Source organism: Penicillium brevicompactum (genome assembly GCF_028827555.1).
Source record: "Penicillium brevicompactum strain IBT 35665 chromosome Unknown utg000001l_segment0_segment0, whole genome shotgun sequence".
NCBI classification, from domain to species: domain Eukaryota; kingdom Fungi; phylum Ascomycota; class Eurotiomycetes; order Eurotiales; family Aspergillaceae; genus Penicillium; species Penicillium brevicompactum.
Window position 1 is genome coordinate 4,925,378 of NW_026623203.1, and position 17,033 is coordinate 4,942,410.

The 17,033-nt window shown below is 48.6% G+C and overlaps 5 protein-coding genes across 5 annotated transcripts; 3 read left to right on the forward strand and 2 right to left on the reverse strand.

Annotated features, from left to right (window-relative positions):
• Positions 1–641: 641 nt before the first annotated feature.
• Positions 642–1,022, forward strand: N7506_001651 (uncharacterized protein; the record flags this gene model as incomplete). Its single annotated transcript, XM_056950947.1, has 2 exons — positions 642–834; positions 898–1,022. The coding sequence occupies 2 exons, from the start codon at positions 642–644 to the stop codon at positions 1,020–1,022; spliced, it is 318 nt and encodes a 105-aa protein (XP_056816862.1).
• A 640-nt stretch (positions 1,023–1,662) lies between these two features.
• On the reverse strand, positions 1,663–3,462 carry N7506_001652 (uncharacterized protein; the record flags this gene model as incomplete). The annotated part of the gene is made up of 1 exon (XM_056950948.1): positions 1,663–3,462. One exon carries the CDS (start codon positions 3,460–3,462, stop codon positions 1,663–1,665), a length of 1,800 nt encoding a protein of 599 aa, XP_056816863.1.
• Positions 3,463–4,712: 1,250 nt separating this feature from the next.
• Positions 4,713–8,187, forward strand: N7506_001653 (uncharacterized protein; the record flags this gene model as incomplete). Its single annotated transcript, XM_056950949.1, has 3 exons — positions 4,713–5,688; positions 5,752–7,941; positions 8,033–8,187. The coding sequence occupies 3 exons, from the start codon at positions 4,713–4,715 to the stop codon at positions 8,185–8,187; spliced, it is 3,321 nt and encodes a 1,106-aa protein (XP_056816864.1).
• Positions 8,188–8,905: 718 nt separating this feature from the next.
• On the reverse strand, positions 8,906–10,720 carry N7506_001654 (uncharacterized protein; the record flags this gene model as incomplete). The annotated part of the gene is made up of 5 exons (XM_056950950.1): positions 8,906–9,486; positions 9,548–9,854; positions 9,903–10,152; positions 10,211–10,455; positions 10,505–10,720. The coding sequence occupies 5 exons, from the start codon at positions 10,718–10,720 to the stop codon at positions 8,906–8,908; spliced, it is 1,599 nt and encodes a 532-aa protein (XP_056816865.1).
• A 2,835-nt stretch (positions 10,721–13,555) lies between these two features.
• N7506_001655 (uncharacterized protein) lies at positions 13,556–16,916 on the forward strand (the record flags this gene model as incomplete). Its single annotated transcript, XM_056950951.1, has 2 exons — positions 13,556–16,555; positions 16,614–16,916. The coding sequence occupies 2 exons, from the start codon at positions 13,556–13,558 to the stop codon at positions 16,914–16,916; spliced, it is 3,303 nt and encodes a 1,100-aa protein (XP_056816866.1).
• Between the last annotated feature and the right edge of the window lie 117 nt (positions 16,917–17,033).

Consider the following 17,033-nt stretch of genomic DNA (forward strand, 5'->3'; position numbering starts at 1 on the left):
TACGTTGAGTTGAAGCCGCGTGGACGCCTTATCGCCTGTGTTCTCAGGCATTCAGGCAACGAGCCATTTGTCTGGCTGCTTCGTATTTTCAACCCCAACTATATTCCACATCAGACCTCGAGAACCATATATCAAATCCACGGGATTATATATCCGGAAAGTTCTATGAATCTGCGAAGGAAAACGCCTTTCTTTATACATTTCTTTTTTGAGGAAACAAGAAAATCTCTACGACGAAAGAGAAGCTCAGAAACGATGATTCATTGGAGAAGGGTCTCTGGGGCATTGAATGCCCCCAGAACGGGCGCGTAGACGAGAAGTGATCGCCATCGCTTCACAACAGTATAAACGCGTACTGTTGTGCAATTGTAGGGATTGCTGGCTTAACATTTTTCGAACCCGTGGAACCCGTGTTTAGAAACGGGGTACAGTACGTTATACGAGGTTTGTATGTAAGTTCACAGAATGTGGCGAACACGAAAGGCTGCTGGGGATCACGAGCACGTACCGATCAGGCCACATGATATCATAAGACCTTTGCTCTCTTATATACACTGTGGAATCAGGACCGAGTCGGTTTGTAGCACGAGATTTCACCAACCGCCGATATCAAGAGATATTCAACAAATTTTGACCCCACTATGTCTGAATTCATACGCAGAGCGTCAGACGCATTCCATCGTCAGCGTCAAGGCTCAGCGGCCTCGACGGGATCAACAGATGAGCCGGCGTCCCCTAATGCCGCAAAGCCTCCCACGCAGGAGCCAGTGAAAAAGGCACAGTCTGCTCCAGCTGGCTCCCAGGCCAAAGATACTGGTGCTGGCACAACAGCGAGTATGCTTTTACTTTCTTGAGCTTGGAACTTTTGGATCTAAATAGGCTAACGATAAAGTACAGCTGGGCCTGAAAATGTAAAGCAACGCCGCCATTGGGGCTGGAGAAATCAGCAGGCCAAAAACCCCGAAGCAAAGCAGCAGCCAAGTCAAGGGCAGAGAGACAATGACTGGGTTATTGGCTCCTGAGAATAAGTACTTATTCAGCGCGATAGCCGATAAGCTGCAGTTCAATTGGAATTTCATTGTGATGCGTTCAGGAGTGATGAAATCGGCGTTGGATCTACCCTTGACTACCCTAGTGCAAATTATCAATATGGAGTTTGGATTTTCCAATTCAAAAGTCGTAATAAGTAGAGACGAAAATACTCCCGAGACACTGAACACACCATGTACTAGGCTTGGGTGTAATTTATTCAAATGTCACACTTTATCCATCCTTATAACCTTTGATTGACTCTTGTCTGGTACTCTTGGGGCTATGGTGGCTATTCTTTCCCCGTAATAAGCTCTGTCAAAAGCGCTTAGGGAAACCACAGTTCAGTTGATTGTCTAAATCCGTCACAGATATTCCGTATGCCGAAAAAACTATAACACGGTGGTGTTCGATCAGGACAGAACCTTGAAAATACTGGAATTTTCGTCTTCCAAGGTTTTTTTTTTCTTTTTCTTTCTCTTTCTTTCTTTTTTTTTTGCACGCTTGGGTGTCTAATGTCCAAAAGATCCTGAAGTCAATCTACCCAAGAATGATTGATGATACGCTTATTCGCGCCCACGGCTCGACCGCAACTCGCTGATAAACAAACACTCCCTGATTCGAATCTCGATATCATCTACCTGACTGAATGCTTCTGCTTTCATCCAAGAGATGAGAATTAATGTGAACATTTTCATAGTCAACCTGCTGGCCAAGTGGTATGTACCTCCAGCGGCTAACGTATCCCTGCATTGAGTGTTGACCTCCATTCGTGGTGGCATAGACTCCCAACAATCCGCCCGTCGCAGCCCCATCACCACTGACAAATGTCGCATTAGAAATAGCCAATACCCTGGATTGAGTTGGTCTATGAGCAGGCGCAGCGACAAATTGGTGATGGGTGGTGTTCGCAGCAAGGATTGACAGGCGAATTGGCTTACTTAACCATGATGAGGGGATTGGCACTGAAACCACAGGAGGGATCGGTCCACGTGAAACACCCAGCGCAGTCACACGATAGCGGAAGTTGATCGTTTTCTGGGCTTTGGACTTTACACTGTACACGATTCCCAGATCCATGTGTTGATCCTGATTCAAAAACGAGGTAACCCCAATTTCATCGCCATCCTTGGCCATGAAATTCGGTGCTATATCAACAGAAAAAGAAAAGAAGGTATCTGTTTGGCGTCTTCCAATAAAAGTCTGGCCATCCGTGGCTTTGAAATCGCCGTCCCCGGTCAGATTTGCTCTAGAGGCCGTGAGTCGGAGCGAATTGGCGTATCCCGGGGGTGATATGGTGAAAGAGCTAGGTTTAGCAGGTGCACGCCAGTGAACCCAGTGCTTTGGTATCAGAGATCCAGGGGTGAAATCCACGATATCAGGATCTCTGACTGAAACATTCGTATAATTCGGGTTGACTGAAGCGAAAGTTGGAATCGAGGATGGCAAGGGTCCACGCATACTCCCAGCCACTGGATCCGCAATCGGCCACTCCCCAGGTGGCCAGGAAACCGGAAAGAGGACTGACTCGCGTCCCATTGGGTAGATGCTCTCGTTATAGTGCTTGGGACCACCACGTGTTGATAGTGCCACACCCCACCAGTTCCCATTTGGATCTTGGAAGAGATCGGCGTGACCAACCGACTGAAAGTAACGATCGGTACCTCGAGCGGTCACAAATGGATTGTGAGGGGAATTCTCCCAAGGTCCAGTTAGGCTTTTGGAACGCGCGATTGTGGCGGAGTGGCCATATCGAGTCCCTCCTTCTGCGACAAGGAGGTAGTAGAAGCCGTCTTTCTTGTAGATATGAGGCCCTTCTGGGAATTCTCCACCAGTACCGTTCCATAGGTCGAACAGATCACTAGCATTTCCACTTTTTAGATCAATGTAGGACGCTTGAATAGGAGATCCAGCCATGGCCATCATGACTTTCCCATCATCATCCCAGAAGATATCTGGGTCTATTGTGCCGGCAAGATTCGAGATGTAGATAGCATTGGACCAACTCTCATCATCGTACGGGTTGTCTGTTGTAAAGACAACAATCTTTATTCCAGAATTTGCAGGATCGGCCCAAGATGTAATGAGGTAGAATGTCCCGCCATGGAATCGGAGGGTGGAAGCAAATATTCCACCAGTTTGAATGTTATTGCTCGTCAAAATTTGAGGGAGTTGAGATGGTCGGTTTAGTGCGTTGCTCGCAACGTTCCAGTTGACAAAATCTTTGCTTGCGAAGATTGGACATCCTGGAAAAACCAGGAAGGATGATGTGGTGCAGAACAAAGTGTTGTTCAAGGTAGGTACGAAAGTGCAACTAGGGTCAGAGTGCCAACCAGGAAGAATGGGATTGAAATAGGAAGAGTTTCCTGCACGGGCTCGTCCGGCCACGGAAAGACCTGTCAGAATTTTGATTGCTAGGAGTTTTAGTCTCATAATGCCAGTGGTAGAGCAACCTCAAAGATAAACAGTGTAATTCTGTATTGCTGGCATTGATTTGAAAATTTATATGCCTGTGATGCTTGAAGCAAAGGATACTGGCTCGGATGCCTACGAGCAATTTGTCCACTTGCCGACGGCAACTGATCATTGTCCGTGACGACAGTGACAGGTTATGCCTGGTAGCTCTGCGAAGATTCGTGTTCCGCAAATTCAAGGCCCGGGGAAACTGGAGGTGGGGCCGGTGGGGATACTGTATGCTTAGGGTGAGGGAAGTGGGGGACAACGTCATTTCAAGTATGGATAATTTACTATCAAGACAGCGAACAGTTATTAATATAAATTGATATAGTTTGGCATATGTTTTGAAAAGATTGTACTAGTTTCTGGCCTGTTGCTTGTATTGAGTGTGTTTTAGCCACCTGGGAGCTGTTTCAATCTGATATGAGATTCGTGCTTAGAATCTAGTGTATTTGTGAGCTGACTCCAAAAAGGATTGGAGCTTTGGAGCGGCACTAAAAGAAATGACCCTTAATCACGTCTTTCTTTCCTCTTTCTTGTGTTTGACCAGACCCAAAGGTATCCGTGGACGCATACTTGCAAAGCAGGAGGCGGGGTTAGCTCAACCGACGAATGACAATTGGTGGATTGCCCGTGAAAGTGGGTCTATGTGGCTCATCTTGAGGCTTCGGTACGGCACGGCCCAAGGTATACACTAGATTCATATACGGAGTACGGAGTAGGATCAGGCTGAGAATTTTAAGGGGGGTTCTGGCGATTTCTCGACGACTTCTCAATGGCAAAGAACCCATACCCCAAGGCTTCACTGAAGTCTGGGGGTCTCATTTTGCAGTGAAGGTAGCCCATTCCCCCCCTGTCTTTGTCTCTTTTTCTCTTCTCTACCTCACGGTCCCACACAGAAGCTTACAACCAAAACCACCCGCCTGCTTCCCTTTTTCTGCTTTTGACAACATGCACGAGATAGAGAGATCAGCAATTCACAGCCACCGAGCCCTGGAGAGGCTAAAATGTGGAGACAAACAGGACCATCCCGCCAATGACATTTTTCAGATTGCCGCCCCCTGCTGCGCGACGTGTCCACGCAGCTGAGCCTTTGAGGCTGAGCAAAGTCCAAATCCAACCTACTCCGTATTTTTCCATAAACCTCTCATCTTCGCGGGAAGCGCAACCTAATCAAGTGTCCCCCTGCCGTCCCCGCGGGTACCTGAGCATATCGGACCTGTGACATGGCCTGTCCTCCGCGAGATGCATTCCAGATCGGTTGGATATGTGCCCTGCCGATCGAAGCGGCCGCTGCCAAAGAAATGCTAGATGAGAATTTTGGGATTCTGGACGCGCAAGATCCCGCCGACACAAATGCCTATACATTGGGTCGAATTGGAAAACACTACGTTGTGATCGCTTGCCTCCCTGGAGGGCAGTATGGAACCACGTCGGCCACGACTGTCGCAAATCATATGGTTCGCACTTTTTCAAAGTCCCTCCGCATTGGATTGATGGTCGGTGTCGCGGGCGCAATTCCTTCCGTTTCCCATGACATTCGACTTGGGGATGTAGTAATCAGCTGCCCTGAAGGCACATCGGGCGGTGTGATACAGTATGACATGGGGAAGATCGGAGCCGGCGGTGAATTTCACCGCACCGGCTCTTTGAACAGTCCTCCCCGGTCGCTTTTGACAGCACTCAATTTGATGAGGGCTGCGGAGTTGACAGATGACCCTCTTTATCCTGGTTACATCCTCAAATCCACTGAAAGGAATGAGCGAACACGACAAACCTTCAGGAGACCAGGAGAAAACCTTGACCGACTCTTCAAGCCGGAGTATGATCATCCGGAACATGCACCTGAATGTGACACCTGCCTGGTAGAATGGGAGGAAGTGAGGAGTGAACGTGGAAACATTGCCCCAAAGCCATACTACGGTATCATCGCATCTGGAAACGCCGTGATCAAGGATGCAAAGACAAGAGAAAACCTCAGACTGAAGACCGGAGCATTGTGTTTTGAGATGGAAGCAGCAGGTCTGATGATGGGCTTCCCCTGCATCGTCATTCGAGGCATTTGTGACTATGCCGATACACACAAGAACAAGCAGTGGCAAGGGTATGCAGCATTAGCCGCAGCGTCATATGCAAAAGAGTTGCTAGCCTATGTGGCCACCGGTCTTGTTTCACAGGAGCAATTGGTGATCAATATGTATAGTAAGTAAGATATGCTGGCTTCTTCCCCAACTAAGGGTTTGCCGCTGATATAGTGTTGCGAAGGGGAGTTGAAGGAAGAAGTTGAAGGAATCAGTCTGCGTCTGGCCCAAGCACAAGACCAACAAGAACAGCATCATCATGAGGAAATGACAAGAAACCTCAAGGACCAACAACAGAAGTGTCACCAGGTGTTTAAAGTTGGCAATTACAACGAACAAAAGGATATCAATCCAATGCGGGCAGAAGGGACCTGTGAATGGGCTTTAAGCAGCTCTGAGTACCTTCGGTGGACAGCCAGCGACCACAACGAACTTTTGTGGGTGTCAGCTGATCCAGGCTGTGGAAAATCAGTATTGGCTAGATCAATCATTGATAGCCATGTGCGAAAGCCTAGCCCAGCGGTGACAGTATGTTATTTCTTCTTTAAGGACAACGAGGACCAGAACAATCTTGCCGCAGCACTGTGCTCTCTGTTACACCAGCTGTTCAGCCAAAAGCCTCATTTGTTACATCATGCCATGCCATCTTGGAAGATAAATGGACAGACGCTTCAAAAAGAAGTCAATGAGCTGTGGAAAATTTTCATAGCCGCAACATCATCAAATTCACCGGTTCAAACGTTATGCATTCTAGATGCTCTTGATGAGTGCTGTGACATAGATCAAGATCGATTGATCCAGAACCTCAAATCTTTTTATCATGCCTGTCAGCCAACACGAGATTCCCATAATTTTTGCTTGAAATTTCTTGTCACAAGTCGTCCTTATAATCAAATCCGGAACCAGTTTCGATCAATCACAAACTTCTCATATCTGCATTTGAGAGGGGAGGAAGAGAATGATCAAATCCACCGGGAGATTGATTCAGTTGTCAGAATACGAACAAGAGAGTGGGCTGAAGCAGTTTTGCTGCCGCGGGATTCACAGCAGCGACTTGAGCAGCAACTCCTACAGATGGAGCACCGAACGTACCTCTGGCTACATTTAGCATTCGACGATATTCGATCCACTTTTGAAAACAGCCTTTGGCCAGCCGAGGAGTCAATTAAAATGATACCTTCATCTGTGGACAAGGCATACGAAAAAATACTTCGTCGAGTTCCAACTGGACACATGAGTACAGTCAAAAAGATCTTCCAAATTATTATTGCAGCACGACGCCCCTTGGAAACAAGTCAGCTAGCTATGGCCTTGGGTATATCCATCCGCCCAACCTCACAAACCGCAGCAGAAGCCGGAATAGACCCATTTCTCTTTGATCAAAACCTGCGAAGTCTCTGTGGTCTTTTTGTCTTTGTCAACAACTCAAAGGTATATTTCATTCACCAGACAGCCAGGGAATATCTCATCAAAGGGCTAGCTGTCAGTCATCCACTTTCGTGCAGCGTACGAGGTGCGGAGGGCCTAATGGCTCGAGTCTGTTTGCATTACCTGTCAATGAAGGAGTTTGAAAACGTCGAAGTTGGGAGATACATCAGCTTCTCAAACCTTTTAGTATATTCAGCGGTATATTGGGCTGATCACGTGCGGAGAATGGGCTCAGCTGCAGAGCTAGAGGTGAAAGATTTCCTGCACCATGTCTACGACACAACAACAAACATGTTCTCGCTTTGGTTCCCTACATTCTGGGAATTAGCGATATCCAAGGAACCAGTACCGAAGTTGACACCAATCCACCTTGCGGCCCTGAACGGACATCAGAATGTGGTCCGTCGTTTACTTGGTGAAGGCCAACTCAAACCGAACGTTGCGGACAGTGTGGGCTCATACCCGTTAATATATGCTTCAATTATGGGATATGACAAAACAGCTATAGTCATCATAGAGCACGGTGGAGATGTCAATGCCCAGGGTGGACCCCATGGGAGTCCATTACTAGCCGCTTGCTTAGAAGGACACGAGAAGGTTGTGCGGATACTGTTGGAATATGGAGCTGATGCAAACAGTGGATTCAAAGACCACGAAAACCCCTTAACCATTGCTTTTGTTCGCAGCCATGAAATGATCATGCAAATGCTGTTAGAATATGGAGCTGATGTCAATACCAAAATCAAGGACGGCACTCATATTCTGGAACGTGTTCTTTTGAGCAAGAACACGAAAATGTTGCGTATGCTGTTAATGCATGGAGCCGATGCCAATAGTCGCTTTCGATCGAACCATATTCTGCAGACTGCTTGTGTGATGAAACACGACGAAATGGTCCAGATACTGTTAGACTTCGGGGCTGATATCAATGCCAAAGACAACGATGGTACGTCTGTCTTGGAGACGGCGTTTCTTGTGAAACATGACCCCATTGTGCACATGCTTTTGAAACATGTAGCCGACGTGAATACTCTCAGTGGAATACGAAGAGTTCTTCAGTGTGCTTGCCTCACCGGATGTGAAAGAACCTTACAGATACTGTTGGACTACGGGATTAATGTCAACGGTGCAGATAAATACATTGAGTCTGCACTGGGGAGTGCTTATGCTCGAGGACATGAAAAAATCGTGAGAATGGTCTTAGAACATGGGGCTGGTGCCGATGTTAAGAACTATGAATTGACTTTGGGTTATGCCTGCTTGAAAGGGCAGCACAAGATGTTGCAAATCTTGCTAAAGTATGGAGATGCAAAAAACAAAATTTGCAAAGAATGCCTCGGATCTGCTTGTTTGAAAGGGCATGACAAGATTGTGCACACATTGTTGACCCACGGCTTTACGGTCGATGCGAAGAATGGTTATTGTGGGCATCTTGAGTTGTATATTGCTCGAAAGGAAGGACACAAGAGAATGGAACAGATGCTCTTAGAACATGGAGCTGGAACCTGTTGGACATGTCGACTGTTGGCGGGAGAGATCTCACCGCTTCACACTCTCTGGCCTTTTGTTGTACTATTTGTTTGCTTTTTGATACATAGGAACTTTGGTTGAGATGAGAAAATGACTAGGCTTTTTCTACGATTTGGGCCATGACAAGTATGACTCGGATCACTCGAACAGAGATCACGCCAATTTCACTGATTTTGCATAACCTGATTGGCCACTGTCACAAAGCCATCTGGGGGATTTGTGACTTTGGGGGTGATATGAATAAGATGGCGATTCTCCTTCAAGGCTAAGCCTTTCAACTACACACGTACAAGAATCGAGAAAAAAAGCCCAGGAAAAATATTGAAGCGAATTCTATCTAAGGAGATGACTACGAGCTTAATCTCAAACCCATGCCCCGACTACTCATTCTCATGAACCCCAATAACAGTAGAACGGAACTTCCTCGCAGGAACCTTTCGGTTAAACAAAATATCCGCCTCACGGTAAGAGCGGTGCTTAAGCTCCGGTAACCAGAAGTAAGCCGAAACCCAGCAAACCAGAGCCGTACCACCCCAAACGTACCCACACTTTCCAGCAAGATTCCATCCAGTCGCATTAAGCATCTGCGACGCAAGATAAATCATAGGAATTTCAGCAACGTAGTAAGCAGCACGACCAACACCGGTGCTAAGCGCGCGAAGACGCACGGACGAGGTCTCAGAGATAATAGTGTATGAGATGGGACCCATGGCGCCAGCAAAGACGAAAGAGATTAATATTCCCAGTACGGCTTGTGCGTAGTTTGTGGCGCTGTTTTGGGTGATGGAAGCGCAGACACCGAGGAGGACGAGGAGGACGATGTTCACGGCTGTGCCCCAGAGGTAGATTGTGCGACGGCAGAACCAGGCTGTGAGGAACCAGGAGAGGGCGTTTGCGACGAATTGGAGACATGAGTTGATGAGGTTGAGTTGGAAGGCCATGTTGTGGTTGATTCCGGCTTCTGTGGGGTTGTTAGACTGGACTGTATCTGTTTGGGATGGTGGGATTTGGGGGTTGCTTACGCTCGAAGAAAAAGGTTGCCTGGTTGGCGATCAGGTTACCGGCGAAGTTCTGCGACGCATACATCAGACAGGTGATGATTGTGCGGCGCAGATCTGTGCCTTTGAGAAGGTCGAGGAGGGAGGGGGCACCGCCGTTTTGAGCTTCGATTTGGACGGTTCGCTCGATCATTGCGAAGGACTGTTGGACTCGGTGTGGGTCTTTGCTGCCAAGGCGCTCGATGGACTTGAGAGCTTCGGCCTTGCGGCCGCGGCGGATGAGCCACCAGGGGGACTCGGGGGCGAGAAATACGAGAATAAGAAGAGGGGTCTGGAAGGTTTAGCTTCAAGGATGTGACTTTGGGTCTGGTGGACTCACAGGGAAGAGCCATTGAAGGGCAAGAGGTACACGCCACGCCCACTCGTCAGACCTGTTGTTGTAGGCGTAGGTGGCACCGGCTACGATGATGGAACCGATAGACCAACTCATTTGTAGAGTGGCAGTACAAGCACCGCGGAGCGCCATTGGAACGATCTCACTGGCATACGCGGGCGAGTTGGCAATGAAGAATCCCCATGGGACACCCTCCAACGCTTGTCCGACAACCAAAAGAGTAAGGGGAGTTAGCCTGCGGTGGCTGTTAGCGATGCTCCAAAATCAATTGAGCTGTACTCACAAAGAAAGACACGAAGATGGTAGCATTCATCAAAATTAGGGCGAAGATGGTAGTCAAGCGGTATCCGAATCGATTGGTGACAGGACCAGCTGCGAACACACCAACAAAGGCACCACATTGACCAGCCTGGAACAGTGCGCTCTGCCACTTTGTTGGAATAACATATGCTTCGCCGTGCTTGACACCGTATGCCCTTTGGAAAGCCTCGAGGGCGACGAAGTTTCCATTCAAGAACATATCGAAGGACTCCATGACCTATTAAAGGTCAATTTTGCAATTTTCCGCAGTTCAATCTCTCACTTACAATTGTGAAGCACATCACGAAAGCCCAGAAACAAGCCCAGGGGTGTTTTTTGAATGCGGCCCAGACACCTTCTTCATGCTCCTCATTCTCGCCGTCGAAGGCATCATTCATCATATCCTGGTTACCCAGGACCTCTGAGCCCTTCACTTCGGCATGGTGGACCTCAACAGATCCATTATCCTCTTTCTGATTATCCTTTTCTGTAGTGGACGACATAATTGTTGGAATGTGAGGAAAGATTCAAGAAGTCGAGAGGGAGATGAAGGTGGAGGTGGGACCTTTAAAGGAGCCCCGTGATCTTGTTTGACTTCACTTTCCGCATTTGTGATACGATCCAATTAGGCTAATCTAGACTTTCCAATAGCTTCCACAGGAGAACCCGACAAGCAAGGGCCCGCCGGGGTTTTGCCTTTTCGCCCGCGAGCGTCGAGCAAGATAAGCGAGGGTAAGCATTTTGGGCGTCCTATCAGAAGACAAGCCTTCCACGCGAGGCTCAGCTTGGCTTTTCGGTTCAGCCACGTTGTGTGAGCAAGTCGGCCGGAATGGTTGTCGACGGGCAGGTTTCGGGTGCTCTTTGACCGCTAAATCTCCAGATTCGGCCGTTTGGGCTGGGGTTGCGGGGCCCCGGACAACACCGCGTTCGTCCCGGTAGGACCACAAAAACCCGACGCTAAAATCCATGGACCGCCACTGCCAGAGTTTGGAGGCTTGTCTGTTCTTGTCTAAGCTTGTCTCAACACGGCGGATGTGGTTGGTGGAAATTAATGCGGCATCGGCAGTGGCCCGTTCTGGGACTAGACTGCATCTTCGACCGGGCGACGTTCCTGGTCCGGTTACATTCGATGGCGACAGAATGCAACAGCCTGCCTCATGATCCTGCACTGGACGGAGTTTTCGAAGTGATACTATGGGGGATGTGAGAATTATGGGGCCAGATTAACTCGTTTAAGGTCGAACAACGTGGGGCCAGGGTCTGACCGTCAAGACGGCTCTCTCCGAGGACAACAGTTCCGACACGCCGATATTTACTTGTAATGGCTGAGACGATCAGGCCATGGCTCGAGCCGAAGTCGCCTCTTCCACGTGTCTGCCTACGCTGTGTCTGTACTCCGTACTCCGTAGTACGGCCTAACACCCCCTTGATTTCGGCACATTTCCAAGGATGATCCTTGCCCACTTTTCCTGATCGTTCTTGGCCAATCATATTCCTTCTCGACAAGGTTGATCTTCTTTCACGGGGTATGGAGTACACCGTACGAACACAGGATATGGCTCATGTTTCAGAGTAATCTTGCCGAAGTCCAATTCCAGTCTACCGACAACCACTCCATCATCTATTACGAAATTTAATTAACCGCAGATTGGCTCTCAAGCTCCGCTAAACGGCTTTAGACCCCTCAATCCACAAGACCAAGGCTCCCTCCAATGATTCCCAGATCATTAGATTGGGCCAATTATCCCGAAAGATATACTTTGACCTCGGCACTCATTTCAGAATCGCCAAGTCTCTGCCGGGGAACATTGGCGAAGTGCTCATCGGGCGCATGAGGACCAGCGGAAACGAAGGCTTGCCTTGATTCAAGCTCCCGCGGTCCTCTGTCCTGTTGGGAATTGAGCAATGTGAGTGTGAAAATGTGTATACATGCAGACTATTTAATCCCTTACCAGCCAATCGCAATTTAGAAACACGGGAGTGAAGAGTGGAAAGGGAGCAGAGCGAGTAGATCCGTGTTGGTTCGCGACTACCGAGCTCGAAGTCTGCAGCGGCCAACTCGGCACTCCGCGTCCGCCGAGTGAAGGGCTCGCGAGTGCCGAGATACCCATCCGCAATTACCGATGATGAACCCAGAGTGAAACGTACCGAGAAACTCGGTAGACGCGGACCTTGAGGTCAGGGATAATTATTCACCCAGTGGGTGGCACCAAGGTGCTAAACCGATCATCTTGTTGCGACCAGTGTGGAAGTTGTATCTCACTGAGCAAACTGCCAAAAATTCTCAAATTTTGGCAGATTTGCCTAGCCCCCATCGTGCACTCCCTCTCCAGTTGCAGGATCATGGATATCCGTCATTCTTATTTTCGGATGGATTCAGGGTCTGGCACAGACATCCGATGGGCTCGTCTGCGGCGGAAGCGGTCCCACGTACTCCGTATTACATCGAGACCATGTATGATAAAATACCACCGGCAATGCAAAGCAATTCACTGGAGTTATAACTTCCTAAGAATCTGGCAATTCCGATCTCTGCACAATGCGATCTTCCCCACAGGATCTATAAAGACGGCAAGCCGCGAAGCACTGCGGCAAAATGTGTTTATCATTTACTGCCGCGACACACCGAGTTCTTCAAATTTCCAAGATTTCCAAGGTTCATCCAACAATTGAGTCGCCTGCATTTTTACTTGCACAATGACACATAGGGACCGTTCTGGACTATATTCCAGCATTTTCACTTCATGAGATACGCCCATGGCCTAATATCAGACCTGTTTCACGAATATGAGCTCGCAAAACTCCTCCGGATGCGACCGTGAAGACTCGCAAACCTCTCGGCCGAGCTTAAATAATTCGAATCGTACCAATTCCAATACCCAATCGGTTTCTACCCAGACGCTTTCCAATAGCCGTCAAGACGGATCCACGAGCCAAGGCGATGGCCGCGTATCTAGCACGGGCCTCAGTGGTTCCGAGCGCGTATATCCAATCCGATCACTCGTTTCTATGAACCCGCCCAATGTCACCTCGCCGCCAGTGCTGGAGGAAGTAAAGGAGACCTCGAGCCAGCCAGAGGACTCGCCGATACTTGGCCCCGATGCCCTCACGGATGCTCGAAAACCCCCTCAAATGACCACCTCCCACTGGTCTCGCATAAAAGTCTCTCTGTCAACGATGAAGTTTCTTCCAACACACCCGCCACCGGAGATCTTGAGCACACGAAAGATTTCTTTGGCCCCATAGAGCCTGTGAATAGAGACACTGCACCGCCAGAGAATCATAACTACGTGACCTCCCGATTCGAACATGCATTTTCAGAGAATGGACACACTGTCATGCTCGGTGATAGCAATAAAACTCTCAAGCGGTGCGAAGACGAGCCCATCCGGACACCAGGTGCAATCCAAAGATTTGGAGCTCTGATCGCCCTCAGAGAGGAATCTCCCAATCAACTGGTTGTGCGTGCCGTGAGCGAAAATTCAGAACAGATTATTGGCTTCGCACCGCGAAGGTTGTTTGACTTGGAAAGTTTCACTGATATTTTGCAAGAAGACCAGTCTGTCACTTTCTTAGAGCATCTCGACCTCGTTCGAGACGATTCATATGATTTAATCATTGACGGCCCCGAGGTCTTCCTCCTTGCAATACAAGGGCCCCACGGCAAAATCACTCGATTTTGGTGCGCTACTCATGTTAGCCAAGAGAACAAAGATATCATCATTTGCGAGTTTGAACTGGTGGAAGACCACCTCAACCCGTTAAATATTGAGGATCAAAAACGCCCAGAAACTCCCACAAATACGCTACGAACGGATCCGCCCCCTAGTAAAGAACAATATCTTCAAAGCACGACAAGCGCAAGCCATTCAGTACGGTCCATCCGTGATGTACGACGGAGAAAGGGCGAAGATGCTGCAATGCAAGTTTTTGGTGTACTATCTCAGATTCAAGCCCAGCTTGCTCAAGTAACGGACCAAGACACATTGCTCCAAGTCGCTGCTGGTCTAGTGAAGGAGCTGGTCGGATTCCACCGAGTCCTCGTTTACCAGTTTGATCACCAAGCGAATGGTCGAGTTGTAGCTGAGTTGATGGACCCAGATGCTTCTCTCGACTTGTATCGAGGCCTGCATTTCCCAGCTTCAGACATTCCGGCTCAGGCTCGCGAGCTCTACAAAGTCAACAAAGTCCGATTATTATACGACCGAGACCATGTTACTGCCCGACTCATTTGTCGGACATTGGAGGATCTGGAAACGCCCCTTGATATGAGCCACGCCTATCTTCGAGCGATGTCACCGATCCATGCCAAATACCTTGCAAACATGGAGGTGCGTTCGTCAATGTCGATCAGTATCAATGCCTATGACAACCTGTGGGGCCTGATATCCTGTCACTCATATGGCGACGACGGTATGCGCGTTTCGTTCCCAGTCCGGAAATTGTGCCGCTTAGTTGGCGACACAGTTGCTCGAAACATCGAACGTATCAACCATGCCTCTGACCTCCAGGCGCGTGTGATGGTCAATTCTATTCCGAAAGAAGCCGACCCATCAAAGTACATTGTTGGAACATCAGATGACTTGCTGCAACTATTCCAAGCTAATTATGGTGTACTTTCTATTGGAAACGAAGCCAAACTTTTCGGTAGCAAGTCGAATTCACAAGAGGCTCTTGCGCTTTTGCAATATATACGTCTACGAAAGGTCACGTCGGTCCTTACGTCACATGACATTGGAAAAGACTTCCCCGACTTTACTTTCCCTCCAGGATTGAAACGGATATCGGGTTTATTATGTGCTCCGATGGGCCCTGATGGCACCGAGTTCATTGTGTTCTTCCGGGTTGGAAAATTGACAACGATCAATTGGGCTGGAAATCCACACAAGCCTGTGGGCGGTGGTATTGGACCCTTAACACCACGCCAAAGCTTCAAGGAATTCCGTGAGATCACTTTGAGCGAGTCAAAACACTGGTCCGAATCCGACATTTCCACAGCCGCTATCCTTGGATCCGTTTACGGGAAATTCATTCAAGTATGGCGACAGAAAGAAGTGCTCAAACAGAATTCGCAGCTTACGCGACTTCTGCTTTCCAATTCAGCTCACGAGGTCCGCACCCCGCTGAATGCAGTCATCAACTATTTGGAGATTGCAATGGAAGGGACCTTGGATCAGGAAACTCGGGAGAACTTGGTCCGATCCCACTCAGCTTCGCAATCTCTAGTCTACATTGTCAATGATCTCCTTGACCTTGCGACTGAAAGCGGACAACAGCTCGTCAAGAATGAGCCTTTCGAATTAGAGCCCACGCTGCATGATGCCTTTGAGATGTTGGCAGGTGAAGCAAAGCGGAAAGGCATTTCCTACACATCCAATATACGCCCCGGACTTCCAGATGCTGTGTTGGGAGACCAACGTCGCGTGCGCCAAATCTTTGTTAATCTCATATCGAATGCCATCGAGAATACATCGAAGGGTGGTGTGAGCGTTGAGGCCCAGCTTTCCAGTGTCCAAGGCGATCGCACGATGCTTGAGATGTCAGTTGTCGACACAGGTTCAGGGATGTCGAAACCTAGACTCGAGCAGCTCTTCCGAGAACTCGAAGAAGTTTATGCGCATGAGTATTGGATTGGAGGTGGACACGATAACGCACAAGATTCAGGTGATGGCGGCGAGAAGCAACGTGTCCTGGGCATCGGTCTTGCGATGACCGCCCGCATTGTGCATACGATGCGTGGACAGCTCACCGTGAAGTCTACAGAGGGCAAAGGCAGTCGTTTCAAGATTATTCTTCCATTTGAACTTCCGGGAGAATTATCCTCGTTGTCCTCTCAGAATCAGACCAGAACAGAGTACCTCGATATGCCAGCATCGCCCTCAATTCTGGAAGGAGAAGTCACTATGCTGGTTGATGATGACAAAAATAAAATCAAAGATACAGCGCAGGACGCTCGTATCAGTCCCGATTCTGATGAGAGGGGTCAACCTCATCAGGACAAGTTTTCACTTCCAGAAAACCAGGACATCCCTCCACGCCGCCTTTCGCAATCTGACGAAGGCTTGCAAACTTCGCCATCAAATCACCAGCAACAACCAGACATGGCACACCCCCCGGAAAGCACTGCACCTTTCCAGACACATGCGTCAACCCCTTCTTCCAGGAATACGGCTCTGAATATTCTCGTTGCAGAGGACAATCCAGTCAATAGCAGGATTTTGGAAAAGCGATTGAGCAAAATCGGTCACACGGTTCGACTTGCCAACAACGGCAAAGCATGCGTGGATGCAATTCTGTCCGGAAGCGAAACCCCTGATGTGATCTTGATGGATATTCAGGTATGAAGCTACCATGACTCAATGAATCTCCTTGGTATCTTTTTATTGACTTTTATAGATGCCTTTCATCGATGGAAAGGAAGCTACAAGCTTGATTCGCGAGGCTGAATCCAATCAATCTCAATCTTCAGACTCAAATCCGAAGACTCAATTCACCAGGGTCCCCATTTTTGCAGTATCAGCATCTATTGAGGAGAAGAACAAGAAGGAGTACATCGATGCCGGATTCGATGGTTGGGTCTTGAAACCGATCGACTTTGCAATTCTCAACTCAATCTTGGCCGGTATACATGATTCAGAGGCTCGCGCAGGCGCTGCCAAGGTTGGTGAATGGGGAACAGGCGGGTGGTTTGCATTATAGAAGCTCGGTTTGATTGCACACACGGTGTAAAGTTGCATCTTGATACCCCATGTTTTATGATAATGTTTACGTTGAAAGTTCATAGTATATACCCCCTGGAAAGAATACGATTCCAGG